General features: G+C 41.1%; 2 protein-coding genes and 1 long non-coding RNA gene across 3 annotated transcripts in view; 2 read left to right on the top strand and 1 right to left on the bottom strand.

Annotated features, from left to right (window-relative positions):
* The window catches only part of amigo1 (adhesion molecule with Ig-like domain 1), a 6,694-nt gene extending 688 nt beyond the window's left edge, over positions 1 to 6,006 (top strand). Inside the window, exon 2 of the mRNA XM_017417872.2 lies at positions 623 to 6,006. Coding sequence (XP_017273361.1) covers positions 728 to 2,266 — 1,539 coding nt within the window. The 5' untranslated portion in view covers positions 623 to 727 and the 3' untranslated portion in view covers positions 2,267 to 6,006. The remainder of the gene's footprint in view (positions 1 to 622) is intronic.
* A 966-nt stretch (positions 6,007 to 6,972) lies between these two features.
* LOC108236700 lies at positions 6,973 to 9,645 on the top strand. The gene is made up of 4 exons (XR_001808613.3): positions 6,973 to 7,085; positions 7,193 to 7,418; positions 7,728 to 7,923; positions 8,041 to 9,645. It is a non-coding gene; the product is annotated as an uncharacterized LOC108236700 (long non-coding RNA).
* Positions 9,375 to 15,339, bottom strand: sypl2b (synaptophysin-like 2b). Its single transcript, XM_017417559.3, has 6 exons — positions 15,174 to 15,339; positions 14,923 to 15,000; positions 13,162 to 13,280; positions 12,875 to 13,079; positions 10,973 to 11,164; positions 9,375 to 10,867 (listed from the first exon to the last, which is right to left on the bottom strand). Exons 1-6 carry the CDS (start codon positions 15,189 to 15,191, stop codon positions 10,745 to 10,747), a joined length of 735 nt encoding a protein of 244 aa, XP_017273048.1. The 5' UTR covers positions 15,192 to 15,339; the 3' UTR covers positions 9,375 to 10,744.
* Between the last annotated feature and the right edge of the window lie 1,710 nt (positions 15,340 to 17,049).

Genomic DNA, 17,049 nt, shown 5'->3' with positions numbered 1-17,049 from the left:
CCCCTCTCCTGTTCCCCCCAACCTAACAGAATGGTGCAGTGCAACGCTTTTGCACATGCAGCTCTTCCCCAAATGGGCACGAGGTATTTTAGAACATGACACGACGTGGAGATTTGCGTTTTTTTTTGTTTTTTTGTCTATATTTATTTGGACTTTTTGCTTGGCAGAGGGAGGCTGTGTGTCTGAGTGTGTCAGGGAGATAAAGAAATGGCGAGGGAAAGAGGGGAGAGGTATAGGAAAATGGGCAGAGCAAGAAAATCAATGGTATATCTAATAGGAGCGTGAATCTACACATGGGTTGGTGTGTGTGTGAGTGTGTGTGTTTGTTTTATAGCAAAGCTGAAGGGAACAGTTGAATCTATGCGAGGAAGAGAACTGATAACGTTTATTAAAGGAGTTTGATGTTTGGGTAATTTCATTCTGTGTGGCTTAATTTTAGTTTATCTGTTGATTGATTTATGTTTGCTTTAACTGAAAACATGATGTGTGATGATCTTATTGTTTCTGTCCGATCACGGTCAGCTAAATGTCGTTATCTCCGGGGCTTTTTTAATTGTCATTTTCTTGTGATTTGGGTGTTAAAAAGACTTTTATTTAAAAGGATCTTTCTGCTGTTTTTCAGCCTTCTGTCAGCAATGTACTTGGGAATCCCTCATCTGCAGCTCCATGCTTTTTTCTGAGAATGGGATCATAGAACAGCGCTCTTGGATTCAGCACAACTTTCAGCATGTTGCAGCCTTCCTCCCGAACAGGTGATCGCCTGTTGGAAACGTTACCTCACCGGGATAAGTTTCAGAGATGGGTTGTTTTGTTTTCCCTCTGCCTGGCTGCCCTCTGGCCTCCAGAGGCAGCGGGATCCACGCTGAACTGCCATAAGACGTGCATCTGCGCCTCAAACATAGTCAGCTGCTCCAAGATGAACCTGACCGTCGTCCCCATGGGTCTGCCGCACTACACGGCTGTGCTGGATCTCAGCTACAATGAGATACATCAGCTTAAATCAGAGTGGACCCCAGCCAAGCTTCCCAATCTCCACAACCTCCTGCTCAGCCACAATAACATGGATTTCCTTTCGTCGGAGGCGTTCGTCAACGTGAAGCACCTGCGCTACTTAGACCTGTCCTCCAACATGCTGCAGCACCTGGATGAGTTTGTTTTTGAGCCCCTGGTCAACTTGGAGGTCCTCTTGTTGTACAATAACCAAATTTCGCAAATCGACCGCTCAGCCTTTATTGCCGTGACCAACCTTCAGAAGCTCTACCTGAGCCAGAACCAAATATCCCGCTTCCCCGTGGAGCTGATCAGAGAGAAGTTCCGCCAGGAGAAAGTCAGCCTCCTGGATGTGTCCTCCAACAGAATCAAGGTGTTGCCCATGGATGAGCTTCAGACACTGCCCGCCTGGGTCAAAAATGGCCTCTACTTCCACAACAACCCTTTGCTGTGTCACTGTGATCTGTACACCCTCCTAGCCCACTGGGAAATTCGAAAGCTGAACCCTGTCGTGGACTTTAAAGATGACCACACGTGCATTCTGCCTGGTCCACAAAAAACAAAAGTTGGCGTTTTTGATCTCAGTGGGGAGAGTATGAACTGCAGCACATTCAAGGAAGCTGAAAAAGAGGCGTTTCTGGAGCAAACAATGGTCCTTAACTGTGACGCAAAAGACAAGAACATGGAAAAGACTTGGACGATGCCTGGTGATGTGTTGGTGATGCCTGGAAACAACCAGACAGCCAAGGTTCTGCCAGATGGGAACCTGCAGATAAGTCCTGTGAAGACCGAGGACTCGGGGACTTACACGTGCTTTGCTACAGGTGAGACCTTCAATGAGACTATCTACGTGACTCTGAAGGTTTACAACTTCACCATGCACGGTGCCGGGGAGGCTTTTAACACTGCGTACACAACGCTGGTCGGCTGCCTGGCCAGCGTGGTGCTGGTTCTCATGTACCTATACCTGACACCGTGCCGCTGTTTCTGCTGCCCTAACAAGGGTAAGACTCGGGGCGAGGACAGCATCCACTCCTCCATGCTCAGCGTCACTCCCACCCACGAGGACCCGGCACTGAAAGACGAGCTGAACCGGCACGTGGCGTTCATAGACTCTAAAGACTCGCAGGGCCAGAATGGGAAGCTGAATCCCAACGGGGACGAGGACGACGATGAGCAGGATGCGGAATCTGGCTCTCTAATGAAGGGGAAGAGGAAGAAATCAGTAGCAGAGTCCATTAGCTCCGTCTTCTCAGACACTCCAATGGTGGTTTAGGATGAGAGCATGAACCGCACATGACTTGCTGTGTGAGCCATTATTTAATTCCTGTAAACTCTGACTGTGACCTCACCCAAGAGATCAGCGGAGGGATGTTCATCTGTAGTTTCTAGCAACTGGAACACGGTGTCTCTAAGGGATTTCAAAACAAACTGTTTTGTTGTTAAAAAGGACAACGAGCAGTATGTTTCCAGCATTTTAATTTGTAGCAATTACTATTCATACTGTGAAGGAAGGGCCAGTGGAAATGGACAGAGAATCTCATGAGAGGAAAAGGTGTAGTTGTTAGCAGCACTCAGGAAGTGATACGTAACAAAAGTTTGAAAACTGATAATAAAAAAAATGCACAGGTTTAAAATTTGAAAAAGCCAACCATTTGGTTTAGATTCAAACCTTTGTCTGGCTCTTAATTATATTTATCATGAAGGATTTGAATAGATTCCATCCTATACAGAGCATAGATACCTTTACCCCTCCTCTAGCAACACAAGAACAGACTGACGTCAGCAGGCTATGAATACACGTGACGTTCACCTTGAGTTATATATAGTAAAACAGCATGCCAAAAAAATACATTATGTAAGGTCCTAGCCTGACAAATATAATTGAGGTAAAGAAAATGTGAATTTCTCTGATGTAAACCTATAAGAAAGCTAACGCAAGTCATATCAGCCTGATGGTTAGTTGATAAAGTCAGATCCTGTTTCGTAGTCTTAACCACATACTACATGTGTTTATTACTTTGACACTTTAAGGGTTACATTAACATAAATGTATGGTACTCCCTGTGCATCAAAATAGTTTTCCTGTCGCTGCTGTACATCTACAGTAAAACCCAACAGAAACCGTTTCAGCCTTGAACAATTAAACACATGGAACGTCTCCAATAGACACTCAAGGTGCAAGGAGGTATTTTGTTTTGACTAATTATCAACACGTTGTCTCAATCCTGTAAACGGATAGGTACCAGAGTCCTTACAAGGACCAAATAGGATCCTGGCTGTTGTCCACTGAGGTGCCACTTGCTGTTCTACTTACCTCTTGGCCAAGTTATAACGTCACCGTCTGTCACCAGAGCGTTAAACTCTAAATCAGTGGCAAAAACATGTTGCTTTATTTGGTTTATTCTGCATAGAAGGAGAGCACAAATTCCTGATAATTATTCATTTATATCTTCTTCACAGTTTCAAATAATCAGCTTGTATCCAGACACCATAAATAAGATGTAGATTTAAGATCCAACTCAGTGCATAGTTCACCTTGTCTCACTTCAAATGTAGCCCTTTCTCCCTCTTTGCCATTAGAAGATAATGCATTCTACATTAAATGGTTTCCTGTTGAAAAGAAGCTTATGAATAATAATAACACTGTCCATTACTGGTGAGAAAGAGCTGCTTTTGAGCACTGTAGCTGCTGATGAGAAATTTCCACTGACATTTAAGATTTTTAAAGCGATTATTTTTTTCTCTTAGTCTAGATCATTGAATCTACTGTAGAATTGATTTACCACGCAAGACGCCTGGTACGCAGATTTTATTCACGAACAAGGAGCACCTTTAAGCCTGAAATGGCGATTTCATCAAACCGTGCGGCAACAAGGCTGCCCTGACGTAAATGCTAATTGCACCTTTTGATAGGAAGTAACTTTCCTTTGCTTTCCCGTGCCCGTGTCTCTCTCTGAGCTGGAGGGGATTGATGTGCTATCATGAGTCACAGCAACACAAAAGGCATTTTCTCTGGCTCCATGTATACTGACAGCCCCAGTTCAGCCCAGATGTTCGCTTTGTTTGTGTTTCTCTGTCACCGTGAAGCTGGCCTTTCTAGAGTTCAAAAGCAATCATTCAGCCAGGCAATGAATGCGTTGCCCTTTAAGTAGTCTGCAATTTGTTCATGGGGGGAAACGCCTGGAGCTTTTATTGAGCTTTTCCACTCCAACTGAATCATATGGTTGGAAAAGTGCTCTACGAATTGGCCGTGCCTTTGAGCTCCTGTTCAAAACTTGGGAGACGAGCACAAGAACTCCCTAATTAGATCCGAGTCACATCTTGCAGCTAAAATTCAATTTACACGTTTTTAGGTGCAATGTTTTTACGCAAAAAATAAAAAAAAACAACAAAAAAAACAAACTGGTGGAATACTCACAGTTGCTGTGCGCACCACAGCATCTCCTGTGTGGGTGAGAAAAGGAAGTCACACTTGACAGAGAGGTGGTGTGTGTGAATCACTTTGCTCTGTCACACACCGAAATACCAGGTGGAGAAATATAGATAGCAGCAAAAATACGAAGATGCATTAGAATAACGCCACATTTAGCTGTAGCGCAGACTGATGGAATCCATCTGATGTTCACCGCAGACATGTGTTCCAATTTCCTCAGTAGCTTTTGAAGGCGCGGCCGGTCGGACAGCAGCAGGAATCACAAACAGATTTTGTGGCTTTTGAGTAGCACAGTTTATTACCCCGATCGTTGTGGAAAAGGGTGTGTTTTCTTGCAGGAACACAGTGTCGATCCAATAAAATCTGCTGTGGCTGATTTGTGTTCCAGTCCTCCATGTTGTCACTCACAATACATGTTGTACTTCTGTATAGTGATAAACTAAGTGCTCCTGCAAAGGTCCCAACATAAAGGAAAACAGTGACTTTGTTCTCTCCAAAGCGAATCTGCCTTCCTGTGTATCTATATAAACAACATATATATACATGTATTAATGCTCACTTTCTGTGTTTAGTATTGATAAGTTGTTCTATCAGTGTACTGACTGTATTCTTATGTATATTGCTGTTCATTTTGCATTTCGTCTGCCACTGCGCTGTTAGTTGTTTCGACATCCAAGTCTTACTATCAACGTTTAATTTTTAAGCAGGTCGGGGCTTCGTTTTTATTGAAATGGGGTCAATCTTACACTTGACTGATAAAACAAATATAATTAAAGAGAGAATCGGTTTGAATATTTTGGAAAACCGGATGGAGTGACAGTTTGTTTTTTTTTAATAATGGAGGATGATGCATCCTGATGGGTAGTGCGTATTGTATGTAGCCACTAGATAATATACTCAGTCAGTATTTGACTTTGCTCAAAAAGCCATAAGAAATGAAAACACAGTGCTTTAACAAACTGATACGTGAGCTGACGTGTGGAGCTGTGGGGACAGGGGAAGCTGTAGATTTCTCCAGTAAATTCATAAAACACGAGAGCTTTATTAGCTGGAGGCTAGATAGATTTTCTCAGGATTATGTCAGTTCTGTAAAATAATGTGAATTCAATGATTGTTTTTTTTTGTTTGTTTTTTTAACATTTTCACAGTTGCAGTATCAGTTGGTTTTAAGATCTGGTTCTTTGCTCCCCACAGTGGTGATTGTGTTTTTTTGTTTGTTTGTTTGTTTGTTTGTTTTCATTTTTTTAAAATCCCGCCCCCTCATTCATTTAGCAACGAAGGAGCAATTAAGGAAACAACCATGAAGGGGTGAGGCTAAAAGCTTTTCACTTTCCCAGAGTGCTACTACAGATGTCCGCAGGACAAGAAGGGAGCTTTAAACAGGAATGAAAGCACTGTGTTTATTGGCCGTAACTTCTAAGATGAGATGGTGGGTTGCTGCCATAACAACATAAAGGCCTCATAGTTAAAGAATAATGGCTTTGCATGGTATGCTTACAAGCTTCGGGATAGGTGCAAACCAGTAAGCATTAAAAGAAAAACACATACTATCATTTTCCCTAATAAAAGCTAAACAATGACCCTTGTGTTGTCTCCATTTGTATTACTGTCTGAACAAACCTTTAAAGCAGCTACTTTAACAATTACACTATCATGAAATTACTACAACTGATACTTAGAAATGCAGAATTATCACTGAGAAATGTGAAATTGATTGATTGTCAGTGAAGTGAGTTTAAGTTTTTCTGCAGACAGTTAAACAATGTGAAGCTTTTTGTAAGATTTACTGCATCAATTTAATTTCACTTCTCACCAGTAAAACCGTTTTAGTAGGTTTTAATATGTTTGTTCATACAAGTTGCTGAAGTCCACCGTGCTGCTTTTTATCATGGACCACCATCTTGTGGTAAACTGATGTAGTGCAATACTACATAGGCATTTACTGACGTTTCCTCAAAGCATTGTTACTCATTAGGAGTTTTACAAACTATTTTACCACTGCTTACACAGTAATGTGAGTAAGACGAAAAAGAAAAGGAGAAAAATACATAAGTTAATGTTTGTGATAATAAAAATGCGACTCCAATATGGCGCAATTCATATTTTACTGCAAATATCACAAAACAAACAACTAAAAGTAAATGGTTATGTAATTTTTAACTAATAAAATGGTCTCCTATTATCACAACATCGTGACAAAAAGCTACTATTAATATAAAATTAAATATCAAACTGTGTATCTGGTGGTCGTATCGATACTAACGTGGTAGGATCGATACTTCAGTTTGTTTTTACTCTTGTTTGTACGTCGCTCCAGCTCTAGAAGTTCATTCCTCTGAACCGGATGATGCGGAAAGAGATCAAATATAAACACTGAACTAAACAAACATGACAGATGATACTGTTGGCGCCTCCGACTGCGCAAAAACTTCACAATCGAAACACACGCTAGCACGTTTAGCATCCATATTTACTTCCGTAAACATTGGGTGTGACGTCACGTCTCCTTCTGCGCATGCGGGTAGCTTCAGCGCCACACTCAATGACTTATATGTACACACTGGCCACACTGTTGACGCTGGTGACTGTCGCATTTAAATTAGGTGAACGGCAACGCAAAAAATAGGATTTCAGCATTAACACCTGCTTCGGTTTCAAGGTAAAAAAAAATCCCCAAAACACGACAAATATATCTGTAGCAGGAAAACATATTAACACCCACTTTTTACCGCCACGTACCTGCGGTATGACGTCATACATTTACAGCTACCGTTGAACCAGAAGCACTCAGACCCAGTGACCTCTATTACTGGATTGGACGCTTCCCATTGGTTGGGCGCGCCAGCATGGGGCCGCCATGTTGTGTGGAAGCTAGACCAGCGTGGTGAAAGATGGCAACAAGAATTTCGACCAAGGGAGCTCAGTGCTTTGCGATTAACTGTTTTTCTTATCGAAACCAGGACAGTAAGGCACAGGGAATCACATTCCACAAGTAAGTAATGTGTGTTTATTTGAATTGTCACTGTCAGTTCTTAGAGAATGTATAAATTTATCATTTATAGTCTTGCCATAGAACTGCCGTTCTATGGTCTTGCAATGCTCAGTGAGTGTCAGTTGTCCTAACATAGTCCTAAAAAAGAATATAGATCTATGGTACTTGCCTCTAGCCAGAAATATCTCTTTGATAATGTTTGATTTCAGCTACTATATCGTAAGGCATACTGTAATTTGCCACATAAAATGATACATCCTTGCTTGCTGGCTATACATAACTTAATTATTGCATTTTTTTTCCAATCAGGTTTCCTGATAAAGATAAGAAGAAAGAGCTATATCAGGCCTGGGTGAGAAATTGTAGGAGGGATAAAGAACCATCATTTCATGCTCGCATTTGCAGTCGGCATTTCCAGGAAGGTTACATAACAAAGACTCTGGAAAGAACCTACCTATCAGACGATGCTGTGCCAACTATCTTTGATTTGCCTGAGCATCTCAAGGTAAAGCTAAAATTACGATGATGATTAGTGAATCACTAATAGTACCTAAGTAATTGTTATCAACTGATTAATATGCACTAGATGTTATATTATAATTTACTGAATGCTGTGTTGCAGCATAAGAGTCCACGGAAGAGGACGACAACGACCAGCTCACAAGCACTGCAACCTCTTGAAATTGAAGATGTGCCTTCACATGAAAACATTCCTGTGGTTGGTAGTACTTGGTACTACTATATTAAATATATTAAACAGAGAATGTGCAGTTCCTAGTAACTTCCTACATGGCCATGCCAGTAGTAGATAAACTATTAGTGTAGTGTAAACATGTATGACTGTATTACGTGTGTGAGCATATAAATCTGATGTGGTGAATATTTCACCTTTTCAGTTACGATCTCAGAAAAACATAATTAGGATTAGGGTACTTATTTCAGGAACATGCGTATAACACCAGTCAAGTGACTGAAGAAGATCTCAAGAAAGAAATAGACGACCTGAAAGAACAGAATGAACGACTACGAAAGGACAAAAAAAATGCAAAAGCAAGAGAAAAGAGAGCGAAAACAACTTGTGCAGCCCTGCTTCAAGAGCTGGAAGAACAGGAACTCATCAATGCCGAGTTAGAACTAAAACTGAAATCCTACAAAGGTATGTGTGGTGTAATCAATATACATTTGCTATCACCTTAAGTACAAAAATGTACTACCTACTATTCATAATTTCATATTAAATATGAAAGCTTGTTAAGTTTTGGTGTTGCCATAGCAATGCAAATCTATATACTCAATCAGATATCCATCAAATGCAGAGCTTCTCCTCAGTGTATGCAAATGTCATAGTAATAAAAAGTGGCAGTTCCAATACAAAAAAATGATGCATTGCTTTGTGTAAAGTGGGTCACATTCAGCAAAATGCATGCAATTCAGTGAATGCATTGCATACATTCTAGTTAGTATAATGCATACAGTAGTAACTACTAATTAATAGACATACATCAGGTTTGTCAATTACCAACGATCATAACTCCTTTCGCTAGAACTTTTTATTTCCTCCACGCAGAACTTTAAATTTTGAAAATCGGATAATTATTAGCGATTTTAGAGCCATGGGAAGCCTGCAGTGCTAGCCATGTGCCATTGTTGACAAACGTCTATTCCACACAACATAGCAGCTCCAGTGACATCGCGCCGGCCTCAATGCTGGCCAATAGGCAGCGTCCAATCCAGTAATAGAGGTCACTGCTCAGACCCATTATTATAATGTTGTCATCATCATGTGATGTCATCACTGTGGGCCAAGAAGTTGGTATGTGTGAAGATGTTTTTGATAACCTGTGTGTTTCATGACTGATTATAAAACAAAACACATTGGGAAACGTACTGGACACTAAATATACTCAAAATAAGTCCATTAAAACTCTAAAGTTTAAGATTTGAAATCTGTGCAACTTTTAGGAACGAAACAAGGAATTTAGTTTTATTTATGAGACTTCCAACAGTACCAACACAGCGTAAGAGCAAGAACTATGTAAAAAGTGAAATTATAATGGCAGAAATAGAGGGGAAAAAAACCTGCATTACAAAGTGCTTATATGAAAGATTTAAATTACATTTTTCCAGGTGAAATCATTTCTCTCATAACAAAGATCAGTTAGAGGCAAAACAAAAAAAAAATGCACAGAGTAAAAAAGAAATAACTCAATTTAAAAAAGGGGAAATATTCCAAGAGCTAAATATGTTTCTTTAAATAATAATTTTTAAAAGTACATCTTCAGATTCCAGTTTAGAAGAGAAACAACTTCAAATAAAATCTCTAAGTAGAGTTAATGTACCCTAAATAAACAGAACGGAAACACAGGATTTAACTTAACATTAGGTTGTTAATTCAAAGCATCACTGAAACCTGAGACGATGAGATGAAACATTTCACAACAAAGATGGAATGAAATTACTTATAATCTCACATTGGCAGCTGAATTTTGTAAATGTTTGTAATTTGAATCTGTACACTGTTGTGCTAACCACAAATACGTTCAAGTATTTTAAATGAATTAGTTCTTTTTGTAGTTCGTACTCATAACAACCCTGAGTTTTTATAGCGATGGCAGAAATACTCAACATCTGCTGCGCCACTGAAAACACAAACAGTTCATTTCGGCGTAGAACTGGTAAAAGCAGGTTTTATGATTTCGTATTCGTCGCCTCAGGATGCCTTTAAAAATAAAAAGCTTTACTGAACATCTTAAGAGGCGCTCCTTTTAAACTCAACAAATCGTACGACATTAGCTTGCATCAGGACGATTTTAATGTTCTGCATTAAAGGCACTCGTTGCAAAGTCGTGAAAACTTATCAAAAATAAGATTCGTAAACATAAGTTTTATCAAACCACTGATTAATGTGCCCTTAAATTAAAAAGTTGTGAGCAAAACTTGTTACCGCGTATGTTTGTTTACCTACGGAGAACAGCCGAAGTGACTGAAAACAGGTCAAAGGTTAAACCTACCGGCCATATTTGTAGGACTGTAGGACAATGGTTTCGACTCAAGCTTCCATTTGGTTTTTGGTGGATTCTGTCGAGTGTTTTGTTTACATTGAGTGTGGACCCACATTTCAAATTTTACCTCAGTATATCTGGAGAAGTTCTGGAGTAAACTCAAGCCGCAGCACTCAAGTTAACCTTTTCCTACTTTGCAATGAGTGCCTCAAACTTACAACTAAATAATAAAGTTTTAGTACCTTCTGAAATAAATTGGAAAGTTTTAGTCAAGCGCAGTCACGTTTACACGTTCGACGGTTTGGAAATGAGGAAGCTGGGCGGTTACGATGGTGTAACTCCTTCCTCCACGATGCCTGGTTGGTTGGTTGATTTGTGGAAAGGTGTTTCCTTGTAAATAAACCAACAGTTGCCTCCCCACAGGATAAGATTAAGGAAACCAAATATCTGCGAAGGCGTCAAAAAGACAAATAAACATACAAGGACAGAGTTGTACACACAGGTCTTCTTTTTTTCTTTTTTAAAATAACACTAATATGCAATAAAACTCACCACAGAGGCGTTTAATCGGCCCATGTGAGGCATGGCTCCAGGGGTGCACGTGTTGGCAGTATTTGTGCAAGCGTCAATATTTTTAACAATGGTTGAAGGATGGGTGACCCATTTTACATCTGTCAGACCTTTGGCCCAAGCAGATGAAGCTGTCAGCCAGAGGAAGGCCAGGGCTGCAGTCAGCAACAGGTCCTTAGGAAGCAGCAAAGAAGCATCATTAGTGTAAAACTAAACTCTTCTTTTCACTGCAAGATGGCATTGTGGACGCAGGACTCTAAAGAAATTACACAAGCTCTTTTATAAACCTTTATATTGTCATCAGTTTAGCATTACATGGTTGTTTGAGTCAAACTTTATTGTTATTTATAAACACAAACAGCGCCGCAGCCTGGAGCATTCCCAGCAGGAGTGCAAAAACAGCTGTTTAGTAAAAAAAAATTTAAAAACTCCTGACGGTGAAAAGGTTTGTTTTTGAGACCGGAGTTGTTTTAAGATCAATTCGCTTTGTTCTTGGCCCCGCTCAGACTAGCCATTAGCTCGTCAGTCCGGTCAGAATGAACTGGAGGTCACTCAAAGAGCCATCCACACCAGGTAAGATATTTATATATTTTTTTTTTTCATAAGCTTTCCTCAGAACTCCACTTCAGAACATCAGAGCTACCCCTTTAAAGCCAAATTTAAAAGCATAAAACATATGAGACTACTTTAAACTAAAAATAAACAAGGTTAAAGTGATATAACACGGTTTTTATTTATTGTGATAAATAAACTTGAATTCAGCTTTAAAAAAAAAGGCTTCATGTATTCCCTCTGGTCCTGATGAAGTGGACAGCTATTGTTTATATATTCTTCATAATGCAGCTGGTTTTTTTGAGAAATCTGTGGTATTTTTCTACAATATATGACAACGTTGTTTAACTACAAATAACTATAGGATGTAATTATAAGTTACCTCGTGATTAAAATGAAACGGGAACAGGTTTAACGTTAGTCATGTAGGAGTACATCCATAAATAGCTTCCTTGATGCTGTGTTTTCAGTAAGCAACAGATCCCTGCTGTTGTGACCCAACTATGTCACGGTCACATGAATTACCAACTCATGACAACACAGTAATATTTTCTTTTACAACAGGGTCACACAGGGGTACTCACTGACAAAGAGACAAAACTTACAATAATCAGAGAATCACTTTACGTTTTGGGGGGAAAACCCACACCCTTCCCAGTAATTCACTCACACAGATCTGTTTTTTTTTTTTGGCACTTTCTCTGACCTCACGTTGTCTCCTAGCAAGGAATGAATCCTCTGAAACTCAGCCGCTGCCATCAGGGCTAAACCTTTACTCCAAAATAAAAATCCACACATTGTTTAATTTTTCCTTTGATCATCCTGATTTGTTTTAGCCTAAAATGGAGGGCAGATGATTCTGTTTTTGCCCGAGTTTGAGCGTCTGTGACCAAAATATTTCACGAATCACTCAAAGTATTTTAATGAAGCTTGCAGAAAGTGATCACTGAACGTACATCCACGACTGAATAAGCTTCGGAATCAACCCAAGATGGCTGCCACACTAACCAACCTTGAAAAAAAAAAGCTAAACAAACATTTGATGTGGTAGTAGCTGCGAGTCATCCCCAGCACACGCTCTGAGAGTTACTTCTCACAATACTGGATAAAACTGCACATGGAGTTATTTTTTAAGGTTTGACCAAAATGGCGACAGCTCTGCCCCTTCCCATCAGAAGATGATCGTTGTTGAAAACTTTGGCGTGAAAGGTGGCCGGTGGCACGCAGCCCTCCAAGAAATGCTGGGCCTTTAATTTCTAAAACCACTGCTAGGGAGACCTAAATGACGAATACGCCCGAGCAAAACTGAAGAATGTAGAAAAATCAACATACCAGATTGGGACCACGACTGGATTCTCTGTACAGGTGCTGATAACCCAAATAGAGGACTAATGTGGCGGTGCTGTAGAGGAACGCCAACACTCCGACACACACATAGAACTGTGCAGAGGATGAATAGTCTCCGGTCAAGAAGGAATCAGTGGTGTCAGTTTGGTTGACAATGCACTTGGGGACCTTATAGGGATGATCCATCAACCTGTGGGCGATCAGAGAACAACTCCCAGAAATCTGCTACGAAGAGATAAGAGACCACACGTGGGGTTTTGCTTAAAATGTACCTGAAGGGGTAGTTAAACAGCACCTGTATTTCTTCATTCTTACTTCCCTGGCAGTTCACGTTGACGGAGCTTGAGCCGCTGTAACCTCCAGTTGTTGCAAAGGCGAATATGGAAAACAGCTGTAACCAGAAAGAGAGAGAGAGAGTGAGAGATAGGAGGCAAACGAGGATGTTAAGGAGTGCTGATCAAACACATTTGCACACACACACTTCCTGGTAGAGCTTGTGAAACTGACAGGAAGTCCTCATCACAGAATTTCAACGCTGTGCAGATCAAACCGAATTCTTCTTCTTTTTCTTTCAGCCGTGCTCTTTTCAGTGTTCGAGTCAGCCTCCTCCAACTACCTCCATGTCCTCTCTAACTGCACCCAGATGTCTCCTCTTTGTCTTTTTCCTGGCAGCTGCGTCTCTAACATCCTTCTACCAATATACCCACTGTCCCTCCTCTGCACATGTCTGCACATCTCTAACTTTATCTCCTGGTCCTTCAACCTGTGCTGTACCTCTGATGACCTCATTCCTAATCCTGTCCATCCTCGTCCCTCCCAAGGAGAACCTCAGCATCTTTAGCTCTGTCACTTCCAGTTCTGTCTCCTGTCTTTTTGTCTCCAAACCGTCCAACACAGCTGCTCCCACCACTGTCTTGTAAACCTTTCTTTTGACCTTTGCTGCCACCCTTTTGTCACAAATCACTCCTGAAACTTTTCTCCATCCTGCCTGGGCTCTATTCTTCACTTTCGTGGTTCCTGTTCTTGACACCAAACCTCCCCATCACTTCCTCATCTCCTCCGTTTCCTTTCACCAACGTGTCCATTCAGATATGCTCCAATCACCACTCTCCTCCTCCCTGAGAACACTATCTCTTCATCGAGATCCGTGCAGAATTTATCTTTCTCTTCTACATCACATCCAACCTGTGGAGCAGAACCACTGATAACATTCAGAATCAGACCCTTCTACTTCTACAGACACATCACTCTGTCTGACACTCTTTTCACCTCGACTACATTCCTTGCCATCTCCTCTTTCAGCACCCCTACTCCATTTCTCTTCCTATCCACACCACAGTAAAACATAAAACCCTGCCTCAATGCCACGAGCCTTGCTGCCCCTCTTGCACTGATAATTATCTACCTTCCTGCTCTGCATCACGCCAGCCAGCTCTCTCCTCAGGCCTACGCTCATGCAGTTCCTCTTGTCTGTCACCTGGCACGTTTCCCTCCTCGTGGTCTTCGACTAACGGCAGCACAATTTCCGCCGTCAACCCTGTTTAGTCAACAGCACCAGCGGCGGTCGTCGTTAACCTGGGCCTTGACTGATCCTGTATGGTGTCGATTGGATGAGCTCGCATGTTAGTTTGGGTGAAAGTGTTTGAGGCCGGGTGTCCACCCTAACACCATTCCCCCAGGCTTGGGCAAACCATGTTGATCAGTTAAAACAAACAAACATACAAATAATAATGCAATTATCTGTCTCTAAATGTCACATGTTTAACAGAAAACTTTTACTATGAGTCACATATTTGCATTTTATTTGTATACGATGTCAAACGTGAAGCATTTCACATCTTTAATATGCTCCTGCAAACTTCTCCGGGCCTGGTGATGGGAGGAAGAGGAGGAGGAGAGGGTCACAAGACCTACAGCTTTATCAATTTGTGAAGCATTTCAGCTGCCAGAGAGCAAATATGAGCAGCTCCTGTTTAAAACACACACACACACACCCCGCCAACAGAAGAGCGGCCATATGCTGCAAAACTTACCCACTCCAGCAAACGGATAAACGCTAGAGGTTCCTTCAAAGGGCCGAAGTCAAGCCTGAATCCCGAGGTCAGCACTTTCTGATGAAAAATACAAGTAAATCAGAGAAACGGGCCGTTTTAGTCCGATCGAAGTAGGCGTGTTTGCTTGAAAGAGAAGAAGAAGAAGAAGAAGAAGAAGAAGAAAAAAAAAAACGTCCGTGTATGACGACCGTTTAAGAACCGTTAGGACCGTTTCATGTCGGCGCCGTTACCTGGGCGACGGAATCCATGGTTCCTTCAGGGACAAACCGGGATATGAAGCCAACGCGACGGGCTCTCCTTCTTCTCCTTCTCCTTCTGCTTCTCCTTCTGCTTTTACGGCTCCTCCGTCCGCTCAAACTTTTCTACAACTCGGGCGAATCGCAGCTGCTGTCACGTGACCCCACCCAGGAGCAGGAGGAGGGGGCTGAGAGGAATGAGAGCCAATGTGGATGTTTTTCTGCTTATTTATTTTGTGAATTTTACTTTCTTTTTGCTTATCATGCAAACTGCTCCGGACCGGACCGAGGTTGTATGTGGCCCTAAGCAGAGTTTCTCTTAAAAAGCCCCCAATCTGATTCAAGGTGGAATCAGGAAACACAAAAATGCCCATAACTCACTCAGACACTGAGCTTAAATGGGACGTTGGAGTAGCTGAGAGTCATCCCCAAGGCATGCTTTGAGCACACACTGTGCCATACCTTTGTTTTAAACTTTGCTGTTAATTATTTAAGTCAATCCTGTCTGTGTGTGTTAGCCAAATATCCACAGTGTGCATGAAATGTGATCCAGGAAGTAGACATTAATAAATTAGCACTCTGTTATCATTCTGATTACAACCAATTTAGATAAATTTATGTTTGAATTTGTAAATATTCAAATGCCACTGCCGGCCCTGTTAACACAACACTTGTTTTTACGTTAAACCGGAACATATCCTTTGAGTTTTGGCCGTTTGTGTACACGACAACAGCGATTGTTTTCTCTGAGGCTGAAACTTTTATTTATAATATGCAGTATATTCTGAAAATAATCTATAAATTTGAGAAAACCGTCTCATACAATAGCTTGTTATATTCAGTCACAGATTTGCACACAGGAAAGAAAAGTTTTCTGCAGCACAGAAAGTTTTTGTTCCACAGTAGTTTGAGGTTGGCAGACCTTTTGCATCTGGTTACCCCCACCAAACTTTTATATCGCTTTGCTCAGACTGAAAACCAGCAAGCTATGACTTGTGTAAATAACTGCCTCTGCAGCTTTTTTTTTAAAGCCATTCTTCACTGATAGGGACATGAAGTCAGCAGTAAATTTGTCGAAACAGCACCAGAAGAACAAAATCTTTTGTTCTGCCGTGCTTTCACGTATCATATCAGTAACCGGGTGGATGTCTCTTGAGATAAGGGTAAACAGAAAACATAGAGCAGTCCTGAATTAAAATAAATAGATAAAATGTTAGTTTTAACTCTTGATTAAGTGCATCTCGACTGAATTCTGTCTTTTTGTAAGTGAAGGGTTCACGGGCATTTTTGTACTGAATTATGCATAAATCAAACATTAACATACACTGTCAGAAAGAAAACACGGGCCATGGAAGGCTAGAACTGCTTGTCAACATCATCAATAGCTGTCCGGGAAATTCCAAACAGCTTTTCTCGACAATACACCATCTCCTTCATCCCAATCAACAAACTGAGGTTGAGGATTCGACTCAAAAATGCGACTTGTTTCTCTCATTCTTCAAAAACAAAGTTGACTCTATCAGATCTCAGCTCCACAGCCTTCCTGATCTTCAGCTGTCATCTACCCTTGTACACCATGAGTCCCTGAGCTGCTTTGATGAAGTTGCTAAGAGTGAAGTGGAGAACATTCTCAAGAAAATGAAGCCTTCATCTTGTGCCCTGGATCCCTTCCCCTCATCACTTATAAAATCTAATCATGCTGCAATAAGTCCATTAATCACACAAATAATAAACAAATCACTGAAATCTGGTTATGTTCCACTGCCTCTTAAAACAGCTGTCATTAACCCTCTTCTAAAGAAATCTTCCCTGGATCCAGATATTCTCTCCAATTATCGCCCAATTTCACATCTTCCTTTTTTGTCAAAAG

Source organism: Kryptolebias marmoratus, linkage group LG8 (genome assembly GCF_001649575.2).
Source record: "Kryptolebias marmoratus isolate JLee-2015 linkage group LG8, ASM164957v2, whole genome shotgun sequence".
Classification (NCBI taxonomy): Eukaryota; Metazoa; Chordata; class Actinopteri; order Cyprinodontiformes; family Rivulidae; genus Kryptolebias; species Kryptolebias marmoratus.
This window is presented reverse-complemented; position numbering and strand designations above follow the sequence as displayed.